Below are 20231 nucleotides of genomic sequence, written 5' to 3'. Positions count from 1 at the left end.
GGAATTCTAGGGCCTTTTTGGACCAGACATCTGCCCTCCAATCCTTCAACCAGAGGATCCTACGTGCCACCACGGACTCAGCTGAAACTTTAGAGGAAAGGATCCCTGCATCCAAGGCGGCATCATCCAAATAAGAGGCCCCTTCTCTAATAAAGGAGATCATATCCAGTTGCTCCTTTAGGCATCTGGTAAAGACTCTGTTAGAGTTTTGGCCCACTCCTCAATAGCTCTTGCTACCCAGGCAGTGGCCATAGCTGGGCGGGTGGCCGTTCCTGCCAGCGAAAAAATTGATTTGAGACAAGACTCCAGTCTCCTATCCGTGGTTTCCTTCAGCGAAACTGCTGGGATTAGTAAAGTGGTACGTTTAATCAGCTGTGCCACATGCGCATCAACTGATGGTGGATTCTCCCACTTGGCACAGTCCTCTGCTGGAAAAGGATATAGAAGCACCATTCTTTTAGAAGAATGGCTTATCTTATCCGGACGGACCCAGGCTTCCTCCATAAGTTCTGATAAATGTTCAGACTTTGGGAATTCTGCCTTAACCACTTTTTGGCGCTTGAACAGGGGGGCTTTCCTAAGCGGAAGATCCCCTTCCTCGATATTTAACACCGATTTTAGAGCCCTTATCAGAAAAGGGACATCGGCTACTGGGAAATGATCATCACCCTCCTCGGAGCTAGACTCCTGCGAAGAGTCCTGCGCCTGTTCCTCGGAGGAGGAGACACTCGAGTACTCACCCATGTAAGGCGGTACATGGCGCCTAGATTTAGGCTGCTTTGACTTGACAGCCTGAGGCTGAAAAACCCCCGAGGATGATGCCATAACCTTACCAGCACCAGGGTCCATCCAAGGCGGCCACATCATGGGCATAGGATGCATCTGCTGAGGCAAACCCCAAACCGGTGGTACCGGGGCAGCCAGCCGTTCCGCCACCTGAGCCATAACCTGAGAAAAGGATGCCCAAGGAGGCTCAGGGCCTGAAACAGGCAAACTTAATTGGTGTGGAGGCTGTCTGAAACAGCTCCCACAAAGCCCATTTTGTAGAAAGTCCTGTGGGGACAAACCTGCCTTGCAGGCTACACAGGATATCAGCAACGGGGCTCCCGCCACCTGACCCTCAGACATATCACTATGCCACTGGTTCTGAGTGTATATGTGCTGCTTTCTACTCTCAACCCACACACCTGTAGCAAGGGAAGGGGAGAGACAGTGACAGTATACAGGAATTACAGTTCTTTTACAGAAGAAACAGTATCCATAAACAACAATCACATGTCATGCATAAATACTCTGCTAGACATATGCATATAACTTCTCACTACCATAATCAGCCTCAGCTTAGGTAGGATAGAGCCCTGTAAAAACCTAGACCAGCAGTAGGCAAGGTATACAGGGAGACTGCCCAGCGTCCCTCTTGATATGGAGGCTGGGAGGAGCAATCCACAATCAACTGTGCCAGAGGACTGAACTAGCGTGTGGATTGGGGGAGGGGCCGCCGGGGAAGCATACCTCCCCTATGCTGCTTGGACCTGCCCGGTAAACTGACCTGGCGGCCGCCACCACAAGCCCCGGCAGGTCAGGAACATCAAATCCCGGCGGTCTAGGATAGGAGAACAAGCCGTATTGCCTCCTGACTGCAGCGCGCCTCCGGCCAGTCTCACCGCCGGAGGCCGGACTGCCACGTGGTCCCGGCGTCAGCGGCCGCCACAACCACCTGCTTACCTGCCATCCCCTTGATCCGGTTGCGGTCAGGGCCAGAAAGCCGCTGCCGAATCCCCTGCCGTGGCTAGCGGTGCGGCAACGGAGGAGGTAGTTGCAGCGCGTGGCCGGTGCGCCTCCAATCAGGCGCGAGGCTGCTTCCAGGACAGCTCAGACCACCCGCTGAGATAGAGAGTAAAACTCTCTTTTTTTTGCTACTCGTCTGCAGGACTGCTCCAGCAGTCCCACTGTCTATGTGGTGAACACACCAAACAGGAAGAACTGGCTACCTGAGGCAGGAGGTGGGGTATATGAGGAGGAAACCCGGTGCATCCTGGGAGCAGAGAGCTCGTTTGTGTTAACTGTTTGGTGACCGGGATTCATATCCCAACGTAATGGCTGTGGACCCCATGGACCCCGAAGAAGAAAATTGCTTTTCAGAGCAGAGTTGTAATTTTTTTATCTGTATTATGCAACATATAATCTATTATTTGCATTTGGCACCTGCAGGTCTAACTTCTTTTTATTTTCTCCCCATTGTTATAAAGCGCCAACGGACAACATGATGCAATGTCCGCTCTGATTGGACAATATAGTTTCCATCAATCTGTGAGGTTAGTTTTGACAAATCATTATATTGTGTATATTCATTGATATCTAGTATATACCTTGTCTGGATAATGTATAATCCCATTCAATGTTTGGGGTCTATTGATGCTTAGAGAAGATCTACTTTCTGGATGAAAATCAAGCTGGTCTGACAGAGAAGCCTGGAGATTAATCCTCCCTTGGCACCGGTCTCTCAGGGGAACCTCTAAAGCGTTCCTCTTTTCCGTTACAAGATCTTTGTTCCTCGGGGGAGGTTTGGAGGAACAGGACAAATTAGATGACTTTGGAGGTGGTGATTTGACTTTGGCTCCCATATCCTCATCACTAGAGTCGTCGTGAATGATAATCCGTCTCTTCTTTTTTGCCGGGTGCCCCTCGTTGGTTTGTTTGCGTTGAGCACCTTTGAGCTTCAACCTACGTCTGGTTCAATACTGCCTCCTCCCTTCTACAAAGCTGTCCTGCTGAAGGAGGTTGAAGTCCACCTGAACTTCCTCTGTGCTGGACGACTCTTCATTCCCCTCCGCCTCATCGTCCTCTTCAACACAGAAACTGTCCTCCATGTAGCTCTCGTCCTGTTCTGGGATCTAAGAGAACCAAAGAGAAGAGTCAGAGCTTGAAGCCTCTTAAGCCTATATGGCCACCAAAGCTATAGGTGGTAATATATTTAAGTAATTCTAAAAATGCGCTACTTTATGTTGTTTCGAATTTAGATAAATGTTCCTATTTCCTACGGAGGGGGTGGGTTCAGTTCAGCGGGAGTTGAATAATGCCGGGAGGGAGCTCCCGCAGCTATTCAATTCACAGTGATGTTTACTCCAATGGGAAGCAGTTGGAGAATGCCGGTTCTCAAGACTCAACCAGAGTGCTTAGTCGCGAGAACTGGCAATCTCCTACTAAGGTGCTGGCAGTGAGGCTGTTAGCACCGCGCTAACCTGGAAAACAGCCTCGCGGTCGGCACTTTAGTCGCATTCTCACACCCTCAGGAGGGTGCGAGAAGAAGTCATTAGTCGGACTAACAGCGCACTGAATTCAATAGCTCTGAAAGCTCCCTCCCGGCCCTATTCAATTCCCGCTGAATTGAATCGCCCCCAGAGAGTGGAAGCAACCACTAGTGATGACATTACAACAAAAAGTATATACCTAAAATTAAAACAAATCTAGAGAAAGAAGAAATACAAAGAAAACTTAACTTTCGTGCTCTAAGTAACTCTTAAGTTTAGCTCTCTGATTGGACAATGCAAGCCAACCAATCAGCCAAGTGTAAGACAGGCAAATGTGGAATCACACTTTGCTGTTGCAGATTAATAGCTGTCCAGTATGATCATTGAACTGCACCATAGTGTTTGGCTGAACAGACTCTCAGGGGGTTATTCAATTGTTTTGGGCGCCCATTTATTATTGTGCTCGTCATGCCCAATTAAGCCGGGTTTATTACCTTAAAATGGCTAAACCCGTCTAAAGTCCTGAATAGGGTCCCCAAGCCATGGACTTATCACACATCTTTGCTCGCCACCGCAGGAGGGTGTGACCAGAAATGCCGGCAGCTGTCGCGGCCTGAACGGGGCAACAACTGAATTGCTCCGTTGTAGTCAGGGCTGCCGGTGAAAACAATTGAATCGCCCCCTTCCAATCAACTCCAGAGTATTTTAATAAACACACAAATACTGTTTTTAAATCTGTTTCAGAGTCAAACCTATACATATAGCTATCCAAGAAAGGACGTAAAGAAAAATATGAGATATGGTAAGAACTTACCCTTGTTATCTCTATTTCTACGAAGTCCATAGGGTTCCACAGGATACCTTGGGGTATAGGTGTGACGTCAGTCGCTGGGCACCATAGAGTTAAGCTTTTCAGCCTCCCAGGATGCACTAGGGTCCCCCTCCTATACCCCGCCCCCGAGCCAAGGCACCTCAGTTAGTTATCAAGCCATAGGCCGGAGGAGGAGAAGGAAGAGAGAGAAAAAAGATCTGGACACATACAAGAATCACATTCTCACCAGAGGGAGACGGAAAACCGGTGACCAGAGCAAAGCCCATCTGCAGCATAGGTGCGACAGGGCGGGAGTCCTGTGGAACCCTATGGACTTCGTAGAAATAGAGATAACAAGGGTAAGTTCTTACCATATCTCATATTTTCTACTTCAGGGTCCATAGGGTATCCACAGGATACCTTGGGGATGTCCCAAAGCAGTATCCTTTAAGGGTGGGGACGCTCCTGTGCAGAAAGGAGAATCCGCCGCCCGAAGGAAGCATCCTGAGAGGCGAAGGTGTCAAACCTGTAATACCTCACGAAGGTATGGACAGAGGACCACGTAGCAGCCTTGCAGATCTGAACTGCCGAGGCACCACGTCGAGCTGCCCACGAAAGACCCACAGACCTAGTGGAATGAGCCTTCAGAGAAGGAGGGACCGGTAGGCCTTCATGAAGATAAGCTTCAGAAATAGCCATACGGATCCAGGCTGCCAAAGTTTGCTTTGAAGCAGGCCAACCCTTTTTACGGAGCCATAGAGGACAAACAAAGCGTCCGACTTCCTAAACGAAGAAGTGCGGTCAACATAAGTCCTTAAGGCCCGCACAACATCCAAAGAGGCCTCACCCACGGAAAGACCCGGTGAGTTAAAGGCCGGAACAACTATTTCCTCGTTAACATGAAACTGGGAAACAACTTTGGGAAGAAACTCGGGCCGAGTGCGGAGCACTGCCCTGTTCCCATGAAAAACCAAGAAAGGGGGTCTACAAGAAAGAGCCCCTAACTCAGAAACACGTCTGGCCGAAGCAATGGCCAGAAGGAAAACAGTCTTAGCTGTTAGCCATTTAAGATCCACTGAGCCCAGTGGTTCAAACGGCGGTCCTTGGAGAGCCCTCAGGACCACAGCCAAATCCCAAGGCGCCACAGGTGGAACAAAGGGCGGCTGAATGCGGAGAACACCCTGCATAAAGGTGCGCACATCCGGGATTGTAGCAATCCTACGGTGAAACCAGACAGATAGGGCCGAAACCTGTACCTTCAAAGAAGCAAGGCGAAGCCCATGATCTAGTCCCGCTTGCAGGAAGGCGAGAATCCGAGACAGACGAAACTCCCGCGGTGCATAACCTCTCGGTCGACACCACTGGAAGAACGTATGCCACACGCGATGGTATATCCTCGCGGGAGACGGTTTCCGAGCTCGTAACATGGTACGCACCACAGAGCTGGAAAACCCCCGGGACCTCAGCATGGCCGTCTCAACAGCCACGCCGTCAAAGACAGCCGAGTCAGGTCCGGGTGAAGGCAAGGACCCTGAGACAGAAGGTCCGGTCGTAGCGGCAACCGCAGAGGACTGTCCACGGACAGACCCTGAAGGTCTGAGAACCAGTGCCGTCTGGGCCACGCGGGAGCTATCAACAGGAACGTTCCTCCTTCCTGTTTGAATTTCCGGATTACCCGTGGAAGAAGGGAGACCGGAGGGAACAGGTATGCGAACCGGAACGTCCACCGGACGGACAGAGCATCCACCAGAGACGCCCCTTCGTCTCTTGTGCGAGACCCGTACACCGGCAACTTGTTGTTGTGCCGGGACGCCATGAGGTCGATTTCTGGAAGACCCCACCTGTCCACCAGTAGTTGAAAAACGTCCGGGTGCAGGGACCATTCCCCCGGATGAACGTCCTGGCGACTTAGAAAGTCCGCCTCCCAATTTAGCACTCCCGGGATGAAGACCGCTGATATGGCCGGAAGATTGCGCTCCGCCCAAACCAGGATCCGAGAGACCTCTACGAGAGCCGCCCGACTGCGAGTTCCTCCTTGCCTGTTTATGTAGGCCACGGTGGTAGCGTTGTCCGACTGGACCTGCACCGGGCGACCCTGGAGAAACCGCTGTGCCTGCTGGAGAGCATTGAAGACCGCACGGAGTTCCAAGATATTTATTGGAAGCTCCGCTTCTGTCGGCGTCCACCTGCCCTGGAACAAGTGTGGACCCGAAACTGCTCCCCAGCCCCGAAGACTGGCGTCCGTTGTCAACAGGACCCAATTTGGAACCCAGAACGGACGTCCCTTGTTGAGGTGGGTCGTCTGTAACCACCACGTAAGGGACAGGCGAACCTCCTGGGTGAGCACAATCGTCTGGGACTTCAGAGACTGAGGCAGCCCGTTCCACTTGGACAGGATCAGGTGCTGCAGAGGTCTGGAGTGAAACTGGGCGTATTCCACCATGTCGAACACCGACACCATGGAGCCCAGTAACCTCATCGCCGAGTGTAAGGACACCCGGCGGCTGTGCAGGCAACTGCGCACCCTTGACTGTAAAGCAGAGATCTTGTCCTCCGTCACGAAGATCCTTTGCTGTCCCGAGTCCAATAAGGCTCCAAGATGCAGAATCCTCCGAGACGGGATTAGAGTGGACTTCTGCCAGTTGATTAGCCAGCCGTGCCGTTGCAGCAGTGCAATGGTCAGGTCCAAGTGGCGTAACAGGAGCTCTGGAGATCCTGCCACCAATAACAGGTTGTCCAAATACGGCAACATGCGGACTCCCTGCAGCCGCAGAGAAGCCGCCATGACCGCCATCACCTTGGTGAAAACACGTGGTGCTGTTGCCAGGCCAAAAGGTAACGCCCGAAACTGGAAGTGGTCGCTGCGGATTGCAAACCTGAGGAACTGTTGATGGCGCAAAAGAATAGGGACATGCAGGTAAGCGTCCTGTATGTCCAATGACACCATGTAGTCCCCAGGTTCCAGCGCCAGAATGATGGACCGTAGGGTCTCCATCCGAAACTTCGGGACCTGCAAAGACTTGTTGAGTGCTTTGAGGTTGAGAATCGGACGATATGACCCATTGGGTTTCTGTACCAAAAATAGATTTGAATAGAAACCCTGGCCCCTCTGGGAGAATTGAACAGGCACTATAACTCCAGCCTGGAGCATAGTGTGCAATACCTTCCGCAGCTCCGTAGCCTTGTTCCGGTCTGATGGTAGACCCATGGTGAAGAAGCGAGCCGGGGATCTGTGCCGGAAGGAGAGGGCGTATCCGTGGGAAACCACCTCCAGAACCCAAGTGTCTGTCATAGTGGTCGACCAACACTGGGCGAACTGTAGCAGGCGGCCTCCCACCCTGGGATCCCCCAAAGGGAGGCCCGGACCGTCAGGCCGCAGGCTTGTCATCTGGCTTGGGGGCCGGACGTCTGGTACTCCATGCCTGCTTCCGGGGCTTGACCGATTTCTTAGGGCCAGCCTGTCGAGGAAACGACTGTGGTTTGGGCCTGCCCTGGGCCCTAGATGACCGAAAGGACGATGGTCCAGAACCAGAAGGAGCAGCGGCCGACGGGAGACAAGCAGATTTGGCTGCCGCCAGCGTGGCCACAATCTTATCCAGATCCGGACCGAAGAGAACTTCTCCGGTAAACGGCAACGCTTCCAGACCTTTCTTGGAATCTGCGTCCGCCTTCCAGGATCGCAGCCACAAGGTGCGACGAGCAGCTACCGCTGCTGAAGAAATTCTAGACACCAGAGTACTAATGTCTAGAGCCGCCTCGTTGATGTAGGTGGCCGAATCACGGAGATTGCCAATCAACTCCGCCTGTTCGGCCGGACAGTCGGATTCAAAAGAAGCCTCTAATGAATCCGCCCAGCGCTCCATCGCTCTGGCAACCCAGCAAATGGCCATAGCCGGCCGTGCTGCCCCCCCTGCAAGAGAATAAGCGGACTTCAGGCAGATTTCTACCTTGCGGTCCGTAGCATCCTTAAGGGAGGACATGGATGGCATCGGCAATGTGGCACTACGGACAAGACGGGTCACGTGAGAATCCACCTGTGGAGGGGATTCCCACTTAGCAAAATAATTATCCGCGAACGGATAAGCCACCGCCAGGCGTCTCTGCGGCTGGTATCGCTTGCCAGGCTGTTTCCACGCCTCCTCTAAATGGTCCACCAACTGACCCGAAAGATTGAAAGACTGTGGCATCGCCCTTCACATCTTTGAAAAAGGCATACTTAGATTTAGCCGCTGGGGGAACTTCGTCCTCAATCACCAAGGCTGTGCGGACCGCCCGAATAAGTCCAGGAATATATACTTTGGACTTAGCATCAGCGTCCTTAGTATGGAGAGGTTCCTGATCGTAAGGATCCAGAATCTCCCCATCATCAGACGTCCCTTCGTCATCCTCATAAGGAGCGGACAGAGACGCCACCGGCCTTTTATGAGGCCGCATCACAGACTCCCCTTGCAACACATCCGACAAGTGCTGTACAGAACTCGTCAGGGAGTTAACCCACGCTGGCTCCTGAGAACCCGGGAGCGGGGAAATAGGGAGACTGTGGGGTACCACCAATTGTCGTGGGAACCCCTGCATGGGTGACGACACCACAGACTGCTGGGACAAACCCATCGGAGTAAACGCGGGCTGCGGAGCTAACTGGCCCACTAAAGCTGTTAACGCCTGAGCGAAACAAGCCCAGGGCGGCTCCTGTACCGGTGCTGTAACCGTAATAGGCCGCGCCATGGACAAACACTGCTGGCAAAGGCCCTCCGCGCTACCCTCCCCCTCCGCTAACGGTACTTTGCACGTGGTACACTGTAGCCGGAGGGGAAAATCACTTTCAGACATGATGGCACCACGTATGTGACCTCTCTCACCAATTAAGTATTAAATAGGCGAGAGACCACCCTGCAGCACCGCACCGCAAGGGCTTTAGCAGAAAGAACAGGGACAGTAATAAAGCTGACAGTTTAGAGAAGAAAAGTTACAGGCAGCGCTAGCACAGTCACATACAATGCAGAGAAATAACTATTCCTGCACTAACAGCGCTGATCACTCAACTACACAGACACAGGGCCTGGTAGGACACAGCGCTGCATACACAGACCTGAGCCACAGCGGAGGAGAGGTATGCGGGGGGACCCAGACCACGATGCTTCCGTCCAGCGCTTCCAGCAGCGTTCACCATGCGTTCTGGAGAAGATGGCCGCCGAGGAGCAGAGAGGAGGCTGGCCTGGGGGAGGAGCGCTGCCACAGGACCAGTCGGCAGCATGCAGAGAGGGCTGTGTGCAGCGGGGGAGGCGCCGGCTGTGAGACAGGGAAGGCGCGCTCCCCTGGCATGCATTTAACCCCTGTCTGCTGCGGTCCGCTGTCCCAGGGGGTAGTGGAAAGCGCAGGTTGGTCGCCTGGCTCCACGCTGCAGCCAGTCCCCAGGGAGCCCCCTGCCTGGGGACTTAGGACCATGTGACCAGCGGGGACCCACCGCGGGACCCCGCTGCTTACCTTTGTCCCCCTTAGATCCGGCCATGGTCCGGAACATCTGGGGTCACCGCTAGCTGTGACCCCAGATGCTCACCAGCATCCCCGGATCGGTACCGGCGTTCTGGTACCGGCGGGGGTGTAGGGAAGACAGCATGGACGTCAGGACTGACTGTCCATGCTGTACATCCAGATGTGCAGCCACAGCTGCACTGAAGAAAGCTTCAGGGGCTCTTCTAGCCCCCACTCCGACAGGTGCACCCGACGCCGGCCGGGCACCAAACTAAACTGAGGTGCCTTGGCTCGGGGGCGGGGTATAGGAGGGGGACCCTAGTGCATCCTGGGAGGCTGAAAAGCTTAACTCTATGGTGCCCAGCGACTGACGTCACACCTATACCCCAAGGTATCCTGTGGATACCCTATGGACCCTGAAGTAGAAATTCTAAATTATGAATGGATTCCTGTATCAGCCGAAAGACCTACCTGGGAGAAGACTGCCATATTGCGCCTCTTGTATCCCAGCTTAAATCGGTTTACGGCTGCTGGGCTGCGTACAGACTTCAGGTATATTCCATGCATCTCGGAATCTAAAAACACAGGATACAAAAATCATCTATTCCGACAAGAGGAGAGGAAGCTGTAAGGGGAAAATGTATTATGTATCTCAGTGGATAACAATATTGTTGGAGTTTGCCTTAATACTAGTCATAGAGTGCACAGGGGAGCTGTAATACACTTGTTCTCTAAATGGTAGAAGATGTGAAATAATAAGTCACAGATCTACTGGGTGACATGGAGGAGAATAGTTGCCCAAAGTGACATCCCTTTTACTCTTCCCACTTGTAATTTAAAGGGTTAGCTGACTTTTGGACAATAAGGGCCCGATTCAGAGATAAGCATTCACGAACGACGATTAACGTACGTCTCCGATTGTTAAAAGTCTGCGCCTGCGCAGTACCTGTTCTGAGAATGAGCAGAATGAGTCCTGCGATCTCGCACGCAGACCCCCCCACGCAGCAGCATGGTTGACATGCTACATTTGGGAGGTGTGTGGAGCAGCGGCGTGCTTGCTCACCGTTTCTGGAGATGGGGCGCGTCGCCCCCGTTTTTCCGGGAGGTAGGAGGCCAGTGTCTGCCTCAATGGACACAGATTCCTGGCCTCTTACGTGATCACCATCCGGTCAGGCTGCGGAAAGCTTCAGCTCCCGCAGCCTGACTGATCCCAGCCTGTGACTTCGGTAGCAGTGCTGGGATCGCAAATGCAGCAAGAAGGTGTCTGACACCTGCTTCTGCATGTGCATCGGTGATGGACTGATTTGCACAGCCGCTTGCGTGCGCTTCTGCAAATCCGTCCATCTCTGAATCAGACCCTCAGTGTGTAATTAATCCAGCCTCATACACACAGCAAGCAGGGAGGATCCATAGAGCCTGTACAGAGACGGAGGCCTCCAGCACGGACACCGAGCCTGTGGAGTCAGGGGAGAGGGAAGTCCCAGGGACTGGGATGGCGGCAGACTGAGTAAGGAGGAGTTGTCCAGTTTGGACAAGACAAGAAACAAAACAACTTACCATGGAGATAGAAAAATGCATTGTTACTAGTAACTGACTATAATTGTACTCTGTAATAAAGCCTGTTACAGTAAGAACAAGAAGCAATGAGAATGGGAGGAAGGATGAAGGTAAGTAGATGGCTGCTGTATGTAGAGATTTCTATATATACTCTGAGGAATCATTGCTTTATATAACTTCAGTTCATCAAAATGTTCAACTGACCATGAAGAGAAAATGCTTTTCAGCCGCTATATGCAGAATACCTGGCAGCTTCTAGCAGGGTTACCAATTATAAATGTATAAATGTCTTATTACCTACAATGTATTATGGTGGATCTTTGATAATGAGGTGGTTCTCTCTGTTTATGTAACTGGAGCGTGTGGTGCCAGGTCGTTTAGTTCTTATAGTGGAAGCATGTGAAATATATGACACCATGCCCAATCTGGTGGCTTCAATAGGTTGAGAGCCCACAACTCCGCTTCGTAAACTGGAGAAACTTGATGGGTCAAGATTAGATTCTGAGGTCTTGCCCAGTGACACTCCATTCTACCCCCAAAGTCATATGCCATCCATTACCTCACAGTGACCCTCCACAATTTATAGCAGCGAACTGCCAAAATACAACCCACAGTGATCCACCACCACAGTGAACCGCTATTCTTCCCCCCACAGTGATCCACCATCACAGTGATCCAGCAAAATACCCCCACAGTGATCTGCCACCATAGTGAACCTGCATCCTCCTCCCCGAGTGACCCGCTATCACCATGTGCCACGTACCATTCAGACCTTGAGACAGCTGAGTGTTGTCATTGAGAAATTCCACAAGGGACGTGTTTTGCCCATTTTCTGACTCAACGCTCTCATCAGACGACACAAATTCTGCTTCTTCTGCAGACAACTCAGCCTCATCGTCTAGAAACTGTCTGGCCGCTTGCTGCAGTAACAGTGGACAACATACATCTATTATGTGACGATATCAAACAGCCTAAAAACATACAGAGGCTACACCTACCCCGCCAGCCTAGACTTGTTCAACCCGAGTCCAGCTGGCAGGGTATTTCTGTGTGAGCTTCTCCAAGCCATAAGCCTGGAAGACCACGGGAGCTGGTTAGTAGCCCTGGATCCATCAGGTTTCCTGAGCCCATGACCATGTTCCTTATTGGGAAGGGGTAGTTTACAACGTCTCTATGGTGCCTTCAATAGGACCCTTCCATGATCAAATGCTTACATGATATATGCTTCGTTCTGACAATCTCCTCTTCATCATTATATGATACATTGTAATATGTGACATCAAACACAAGTTCCATAAATCATATAAAGGGATTGTTTGTGTTTTATTCTTCCTTATTTTGAAAATCTTTAATTTCACTTTATGTGACAGTATCTTACAGCGATCACTGCCGCTAGAGACAATGACCTATTGCAGGCCAGGTCTGCATAGTGTTTGAGGGATGTATTACCTTGGCTATAGAAACATCGTATTAACATTACATTTGGTCATTGCTGAATATCTGCCTAGGATGTGCAGTGTATTCACTGAAGTATTATACTAATTGACCAATCAGCAGGTATAAATCATCCCACCGGACCTCAACACACATGATATTAAGTGTAGGGCAAGCCCTCTCATACACTTGCTGTCTGCACATTATAGGCCTTGCTGTACTGAACGTGCTGGTCCTGTCTCTGCAAATCATAGGCGAGCAATGGGTCACCATCTTCCAAGCCTTCTTTGCGCTAGTCCTGAAGACTTGTTAGGTGCATAGAAGGGAACTGCCAATGGGAAGTAAAGCATGGCAGGAATCCTACAATGGAACAAGAGTGGATTATAAAAATGATCCATGTTGGACTATAGTGGTGAGGCATTAACCTATCCCTAGGGTGATTGTATTAGTAATGACAGGGCTGCATGTGACAGGGGCAGTGACATGATGTGAGGAGGGGAATGCAGGCAGCAGAAGCCACAGGCTGAGAGTTATATACTGGAAGGAGCAGGGTCCCCAGCAGCACAGAGTATATCAGGAGATGAGTAAACGTGTTTGTGAGGACAGGACTACATGTGACGAGGACAGTGACATGATGTGAGGAGGGGAACGGAGGCCACAGGAAGCCTCAGATGGAGAATCATATAATGGAAAAAGCGGGGTCCCCTAGCAGCACAGAGTATATCAGGAGATATTTGATGCTAGTGAGGACAGGGCTGTATGGGGCGACATGAGGTTTCATACTTTCAAGTTGTTAAGACAAAGCTGTATTCAAAATAAGAGATACAGCAGTCTTCAAAAACGTTTAGAGATTGTTAGGAAGTGCTGCAAAGAATTATCTATATAACTTTAAAATCCCAAATCCCTATTTAAGAATCAGATCATTTCCTCTTTGCCATTTAAGAGATGTAAAACACAACATACAGGGACCATTAAGCAGGGTCTTTGCAGTGGTAAAGTCCTGTTACACATGCCAATAGACCTATACAGTTTAATCAGGTTGTGTATGTGATCTGGTATCTGTAATGTAACGGTCACTGAGCTGGAAGAGAGGTTACTACGCCCTTAGTAGCCAATGTGCACAGAGCCAGTGTGGAGCAAAGGATCCTTCTTCTTCCCCATCCCCCCACAAGGCTATATATTAGTCATATTAGTCAGAGATATATGTATATAAAATGGTGATACAAATTACATCATCTGGTATCCTTTCATATGATGGAAGAAGAAATACAGTGGACCCCTATGTATGAATGGATAAATGTTGGAGTCCGCTGTATAGGATCCAGGTCCCTCCTCCCCCCATGCTGTGACAGTTACGTGCAGACAGGATGGCAGTATGATAATAGGGAATGGGTATGATATACCGTCGGCCGCACGGCCGGCGGTTCGATTCCCGTCAGCGTCAGCCAGACAGGAGCATAGTGCGACGCAGCGGAAGCCCGACAGCGCTGGAAATCACGATCGTGGATAGGTAAGTATCCACTAACCAAACCCCCTAACCCTCCTTAGGGGTGCCTAACCCTATCTCCCCCCCTCCCCCAAGTGCCTAACCCTAATCCCCCCTCTAAGTGCCTAACCCTAATCCCCCCTCTAAGTGCCTAACCCTAACCACCCCCTTCCCCGCCACCTAAACCTAAGTCCCCCGGGGGGGTGCCTAACCCTAAGTCCCCCCGGGGGTGCCTAACCCTCCCTCCCCCTAGCCTAACCCTCCCCCCCCCGCGGTTGTCCGCTCGCGGCGCCCGGCATCACTACAATCGTGATGCCGGGCGCCGGTCTCCCGGCGTCGGGGAAATGCGGGCGTCTACATCCAGACGCTCGGCATTTCACCCTTGCCGGGATAAGACAGTCGGGAAGCCGGCTGCCGGTATATAGGCACTCGGCTTCCCGATTGCTTCCCGATAATAGAGGTGACTATCACAGAGTCTACTGGATCATTTGTAACACACAAAAGCTCTGGGTAAATGGTCTTTTTGTAATCAACTAGGTCCATTCTGCAACTAAAAAACAGCATTTAGTGTCATCCAAGAAATATAGGATGCGTTTGGCTTAACTACTAGTATTATATCCCTGTAGACGATGTTCCCCATAATATAATTGTCTGTACTTTGAACTTTCTCTTGCCCTCAGCTTGAAAAGCTTAGTATTGTGCCCACACCTTGGCCCTGTCTTTTTGCCATTCTTCCTTCAGACTGTAAACCCGCCAACGCAGGATATACCAGTGCTGCGCAAGAAGTTGGCGCTTTATGCATTGTGTAGCAGTAATCTCAGATGTCACATTGCTGGCAAGCCCCCATTTTGTATTCTACAAACCTTCCTCTTGGTGTGTTTAGAGGTTCTCGCTTCTTTTTGTAGCCCCTTAAACTGGTCATCATCATCATCATCATCGCACGAGTCTATCTGCCAATACAAGCACAAACACTTCACATCACATGAACGCTTCAGAGGTCAATCAATCCACATGAATGAACAGTTCCAGTGCAGTAACAGTAGCTACATCCGGGATGTAGACAGTATCCCAGCGGTCGGGATCCCAAAAGCAGTCAGAATCCCAGCTCCCAGAATCCTGACCACTGACATCCCAACGGTAACTATTAGAGTTATGTTTAGGGTTAGGGGTTAGGCACTTGGGGGAGGGTTAGGCTGCAGGGGGGGAGGGTTAGGGTTAGGCAGTGGGAATGGTGTGTTAGGGGGTGGCTAGGGGTTAGGAATACTTACCTAATTCTGTCAGAATGCTGTTGTCGGTATTCTGACCACCGGCATCCTGTACCCAACCCCCTTCATCCTGCTGGCCCGTTGAGCAATGTTGGAAGTGGTGTTCAGCAAATGGTCACATATTGCAGGCATAGGTGTTCAGTGATGAAGCCAAATGACCAATGGGCACTGCTCACCTGGCAAAATGCGCCTAACGTGACCATTGGAGCACCAAATATGCCGGCCTGTCTGATCTTATTTTGGGGCCTGATTCAGAGTTCGACGCTTCTAATGCTTCTCATCTGCAGCAAGAAATAACATGGAGGACACAGGACCTTTGGATACAGCTACTGCGCCTAAATATGGTAATGCCGCAGAAGGTGTCTTGTGTAAACAGGTTACTCAGGATGGCCGGTGTGTTCACACAGTCGGGGACAGTGATGCCGCATTGGAAGGTGCAGACACTGACCTCAGCACGCCTAGAAAACAGGGCCGACATGACCCCATTTGCTGGGACGCTGGCCTGATCAGAAGAGAGCCATGTATCCATCCTTCTCAAACTTGACTAATATGTCGTTTGTTAAAATAGCTGGTTTCCCAGCAGTTTTGAAACTGCCGGACATCCTAAAGGCCGGCGTGTTGACTAAAGGCAAAACAGCCGAAATACCGCCAGAAACATGAACGTTTTGAAACCGCCATCAGACACATTGCCATCCATTATTATAGAATAGAGACCGCCAGATTGATCAAGCGAAGGAAGTGGTTGTGACTGACGAGACAGCTGGAATAATAGGCTGTTTGCACTACAGATGTGTCCACATACATCTTACTTCCTAGCGCAGAGCGTCTTTTCGTGCAACTTTTACCTTCAAATGCGTTTTATTCGCACAGCGATGCGAACAGGACGCACAAGCAGCTTCTGCTGATTAAAATATCACAGCCGCTGACACTGTAACGTATCACTTCGCATGCAGATGCAAAAGGACGGCCAGAGATGCGGCACGCTCTGGGAGGACGACGGTGGGGCACACACAGGCACGTGTCACCCTCTGCCTGGGTCCTGGACAGATTCGTAGGAATGGAACTCGGCCGTTAAGTGAGGAATGTCTGTATACAGACGTGTGCTCATTCACTATTGCTGCAGTCACGCCAAACAGCTTTACTCTGCGCGGCAGGTCCCCTGTGACTCGGCTTGCGCTGAGCGTCTTTTTCGCCAGTAGCCATAGTGGCAATAGGATGCGACAAACCGCTTCGTGAGACTGCGCTGATTCATGTGAAATGCGACACTTGTATATCTGTGTGCGACAGAGTCAGAATCTGTACACTCGGCGCTATGATGCAGCCGCCGCAGCTCTTCACCACGCCAAGTTCCGTTGTGCTTCGTACGGTATACAGCTTCAGTAGCACACAGATATACAAGTGTCGCATTTCAAATGAATCAGTGCAGTCTCGTAAAGCGGTTTGTCGTATCAGTTTGAGACTAAGACATATTTATGGACGAAAAAGGTGCTCGGCGCTAGCAGAGTTGTATAAGGATACATCTGTAACTTTATTTGAAAAGGACTTTATATGAAATGGGGTGTCAGACGACCTTTAATAAGTAGACTAAACATATCAAGACCGTAAAATCACGATGATCAACATTAAAACCAAAAATATTCCCGATTACAGAAATAATGGGTCAGGGGGTCGCTTGCTTGAAACAGTAAAAGCTAATGGACCGTTGGTGGAGGACAAATCCAAGGACACATACAGTCCGTTCCTGCCTTTCATTACCAGCCTTGAAAAGCAGCTGAACATCTCTATTCAAAGAATGATGGCTTGTTGCTAAGGAACAGAGAGTCACTGACAATCAAATGAACCCCTCCACCCCCTAAAATTGCATGTACTCTGTGTTATATACTGTATGCTTCCGTTCAAATCCCTCCAGCTTTGCCTGCTGTATAGAAGCACACACATACTTCTTCAAACTCCCATCATTCGCTAAATACTAAAACAGACTGACGCGTTTCTTCCTCCTGCACGTGGGATCAGAATAAAAGCCAGGTCTTATCATAAAGTCTTTAGTATTCACAGGGCCTGTATATGACTGTGCTTAATAACCTATATTCCTGACTGTGCACAGCTGACAGATGGAAAATACTACAGATAATGGTGATGAGGTCTTAATGTGTTCTAGGTCCTCCCTAATTCCATACACAATTCAGCGTGTAATAGTAACTGAGGCCATTGCCGAATTACCCAGCTAAAAGGAGAATGGGAAGAAGAAATAGGTTTCTGCAAAATCTTCCATCAAGTAAAATGACTGAAATTTTCAATTTAAATAGAGAAAGCGCACACAGTAATTGTAAGGGAGCAGACATGATCAGCAACAAGGAGCACCGAACAGGCTCATGTGAGCCAATGAGGCACACATGGGCACATTATAGCCAATTAGACAGCCAGCAGTCAAAGAGTGAGAGAACAGGCGGCCAATCACCCACAGATATGTCCTAGTTATCAGTTTGCTTTCTACTTCAGGGTCCACAGGGTGACCTTGGGGTATAGCTGGATCCTCGGGCACCACGGAGTTAAAGCTTTTAGCTGCTCCCAGGATGCACTTGGGTCCAACCTCCCCTATACCCCGCCCCAGAGCCACAGGCACCTCAGTTTAAGATGGTGCCCGGCCGGAGTCGGAGCAGCCCCCTAAAGCTTTTTTTATTTAACTAGGTTAAATTTATTTTTTGACTTTTAGTTTTTTTTCTCCAGAGCGGCAGCGATGGGCTGTCTGTACAGACGCCAATGCTGCCGCTCCTTCTCCCTGCTGGCGCCACGACGCCAGCACTGAACTGGGGATCGCGGCGGGGGAAGCCAGAGTCTGTACTAGCCGGACTCTGGTTTCCCCCGGGACTGCTGCCGGAGACTCCGGGGAGATCAAGGTAAGCCGCGCACCGCTGATTAGCGGTGGTGCGCGGGTTCCTTATAAATGCAGTCCCATGCCCCCGGTCTAGGGGACAGACCGGGGGCGCTAGCAGTGGCGGCGGACCCCCCCTCCAGCGGAGGCATACCCCGCCAGACCACCAGGGTAAATAAACGGCAAGCGGGATGCCGGCAACCCGGGGGTTAAATTTGCTAGCCAGGGGAGGAAGCCTTCCCTGTCTAACGGCTCCTCCCCTCAGCTCAGCGCGCCTTTCAGCACGCAGTCTGGCGTCGCTGAGCTGCAGACTCTTCGGCCACTCCTCCTCTGAGGTCTCCAGCAGCCATTTTCTCCAAGTGGCAGCGCAGATCTTCAGGGAGCACGCGGACCGGTCCCCCTGTGTACCTCTCCCCTGCAAAAGGACAGTGTACACAGCACTATAGCCCTCCCAGACACTGAATCTGGGAGGTTGATTGTAGTGGAAAGGTGCAGTGAGTATATCTTCCTGCATGGTATGTGACTTTTGCTAGTGCTGCCTGTCTGTGCTTATTTCTACTTACTGTCAGCTTATACCTATCACTTTCCTTCTCCTACAAGCCGTACAGGTGTGCGGGGGAAGGGTGTTTCTACTGTCCTCACTTATATAGATCACGTATTTGTGAGGTCCGTCACATACAGTTGTGTGCTACACAGTGCCATATTGGGGGCTGTTGTCCAGCACACGGGTGAGTGCGCACGTTTTCTTCCGAAGTCATGTCTGAGGAGGAGATTGAGCACTCCGGGGCTCTGGTATTGTTCTCCTGCAGGCGCTGTTCTGCAGGAGTGGATAGGGAGGATTTGTCACAGGACGGCCTGTGCGGACGGTGCCAGGCGGTCCCTGGTATGTCTAAACCTCCTATGTCGCAGGAGCCACCATGGGCGATGTTTTCCCAGGTGCTGGTGTCCATCGCGGACCGTCTGTCGGTCCCGACTGCCGCCCCTACTAGGGCGTTGCCCCAGCCAGCCATCCCCCATTCCCCGGGTGTCCCATAATTATTGCAGACTCCCCCGGGGTCTCAGCCTGTTGGTCCCTATGCAGGGTTGTCAATGTATATACAGTCCACCCCTGTGGCGCAGCAGGCTGTGGTGCCGTTTCAGGCTCCTGGGGCAGCTCCTCCACCCTGGGTGGATGCGCTTTCCCACACTGTCCAAGATTTGGCGGCAGCATCTTCGGCTTTTCAGTCGATGTTGCGCAGTGACGTGCCCTCCAGGGCGTCTAAACGCACAGTTATGGCGCAGGCTGCGCACTTTTTGGACTCTGAGGGGTCCTCGGATGATGGTGAGGTGCAGGATGACTCAGCCTCAGATGCCTCAGTCCAGGAGTTAGACACTAAGTCTTCCATCAATGTGCGGGCTCTGGTTAGGGCGGTGCGGGCCATTCTTCTGATTGAGGACGAGGCACCCGCTCCCAAGTCGAGGTATCCTAGTTTTAAAAAATCTAAGGTTCCTTCTGCAGCGTTCCCCTTGTCTGATCAGTTGACTGATCACATGGCGGTGGCCTGGCAGACGCCCAGTAAGCGATTCCTGCCACAGAAACGCTTGGCGTCCAATTATCCATTTCCGGAAGCGCATTGTAAGAAATGGGAAACTCCGCCTGCGGTCGATTCCCATGTAACACGCCTCATCAGGAGTGCTACTTTGCCATTGCCGTCTATGGGCCTGATTCAGACCCACTCGCGAGCGGCTGTCCGCTCGCAAGTGGGTCGATGGTCTGCACTGAGCATGCGCACGACGGAGGGAGCTCCGTCGTGCGCATGCGCCAGACACGACGAGCGAAGGACTTTCCTTCGCTCGTTGTGTCCGATCAAAGGGGGCGTGCTGTCAATGTTGATTGACAGCACGCCCCCTTTGGTGGGCGTGCCGGGGGCGTGCCTCCCTGACGGGGGCGTTCCCACGGGAACGCCTCCCGTCAGAAGCCGGCCCACTGACATCACTAGTGATGTCAGTGGGAGTGATTTTGGCTCTGATAGAGCCAAAATCACTCCGGAGCTTGCGGTTGAAAACCTCAACCGCAGGCTCCGGCTCGCAATTTCGATGGTCG

The 20231-nt window shown here is 51.3% G+C and overlaps 1 protein-coding gene across 1 annotated transcript in view; it reads right to left on the bottom strand.

Moving 5' to 3' along the window:
* Positions 1-20231, bottom strand: part of FANCM (FA complementation group M) — a 163596-nt gene that overhangs the window by 9803 nt on the left and 133562 nt on the right. The window contains exons 17-20 of the mRNA XM_088455349.1: positions 14875-14961; positions 11855-12011; positions 10006-10109; positions 2370-2894 (exon numbers count right to left, since the gene is read on the bottom strand). Of these exons, the coding sequence (XP_088311475.1) occupies positions 2736-2894; positions 10006-10109; positions 11855-12011; positions 14875-14961 (507 nt within the window). The 3' untranslated portion in view covers positions 2370-2735. The remainder of the gene's footprint in view (positions 1-2369; positions 2895-10005; positions 10110-11854; positions 12012-14874; positions 14962-20231) is intronic.

Source organism: Taudactylus pleione, unplaced genomic scaffold, assembly GCF_031769625.1.
Source record: "Taudactylus pleione unplaced genomic scaffold, aTauple2 ptg000652l, whole genome shotgun sequence".
NCBI lineage: Eukaryota > Metazoa > Chordata > Amphibia > Anura > Myobatrachidae > Taudactylus > Taudactylus pleione.
Note: the sequence above shows the minus strand (reverse complement) of the source record. Positions and strands in the feature narration are given on the sequence as shown.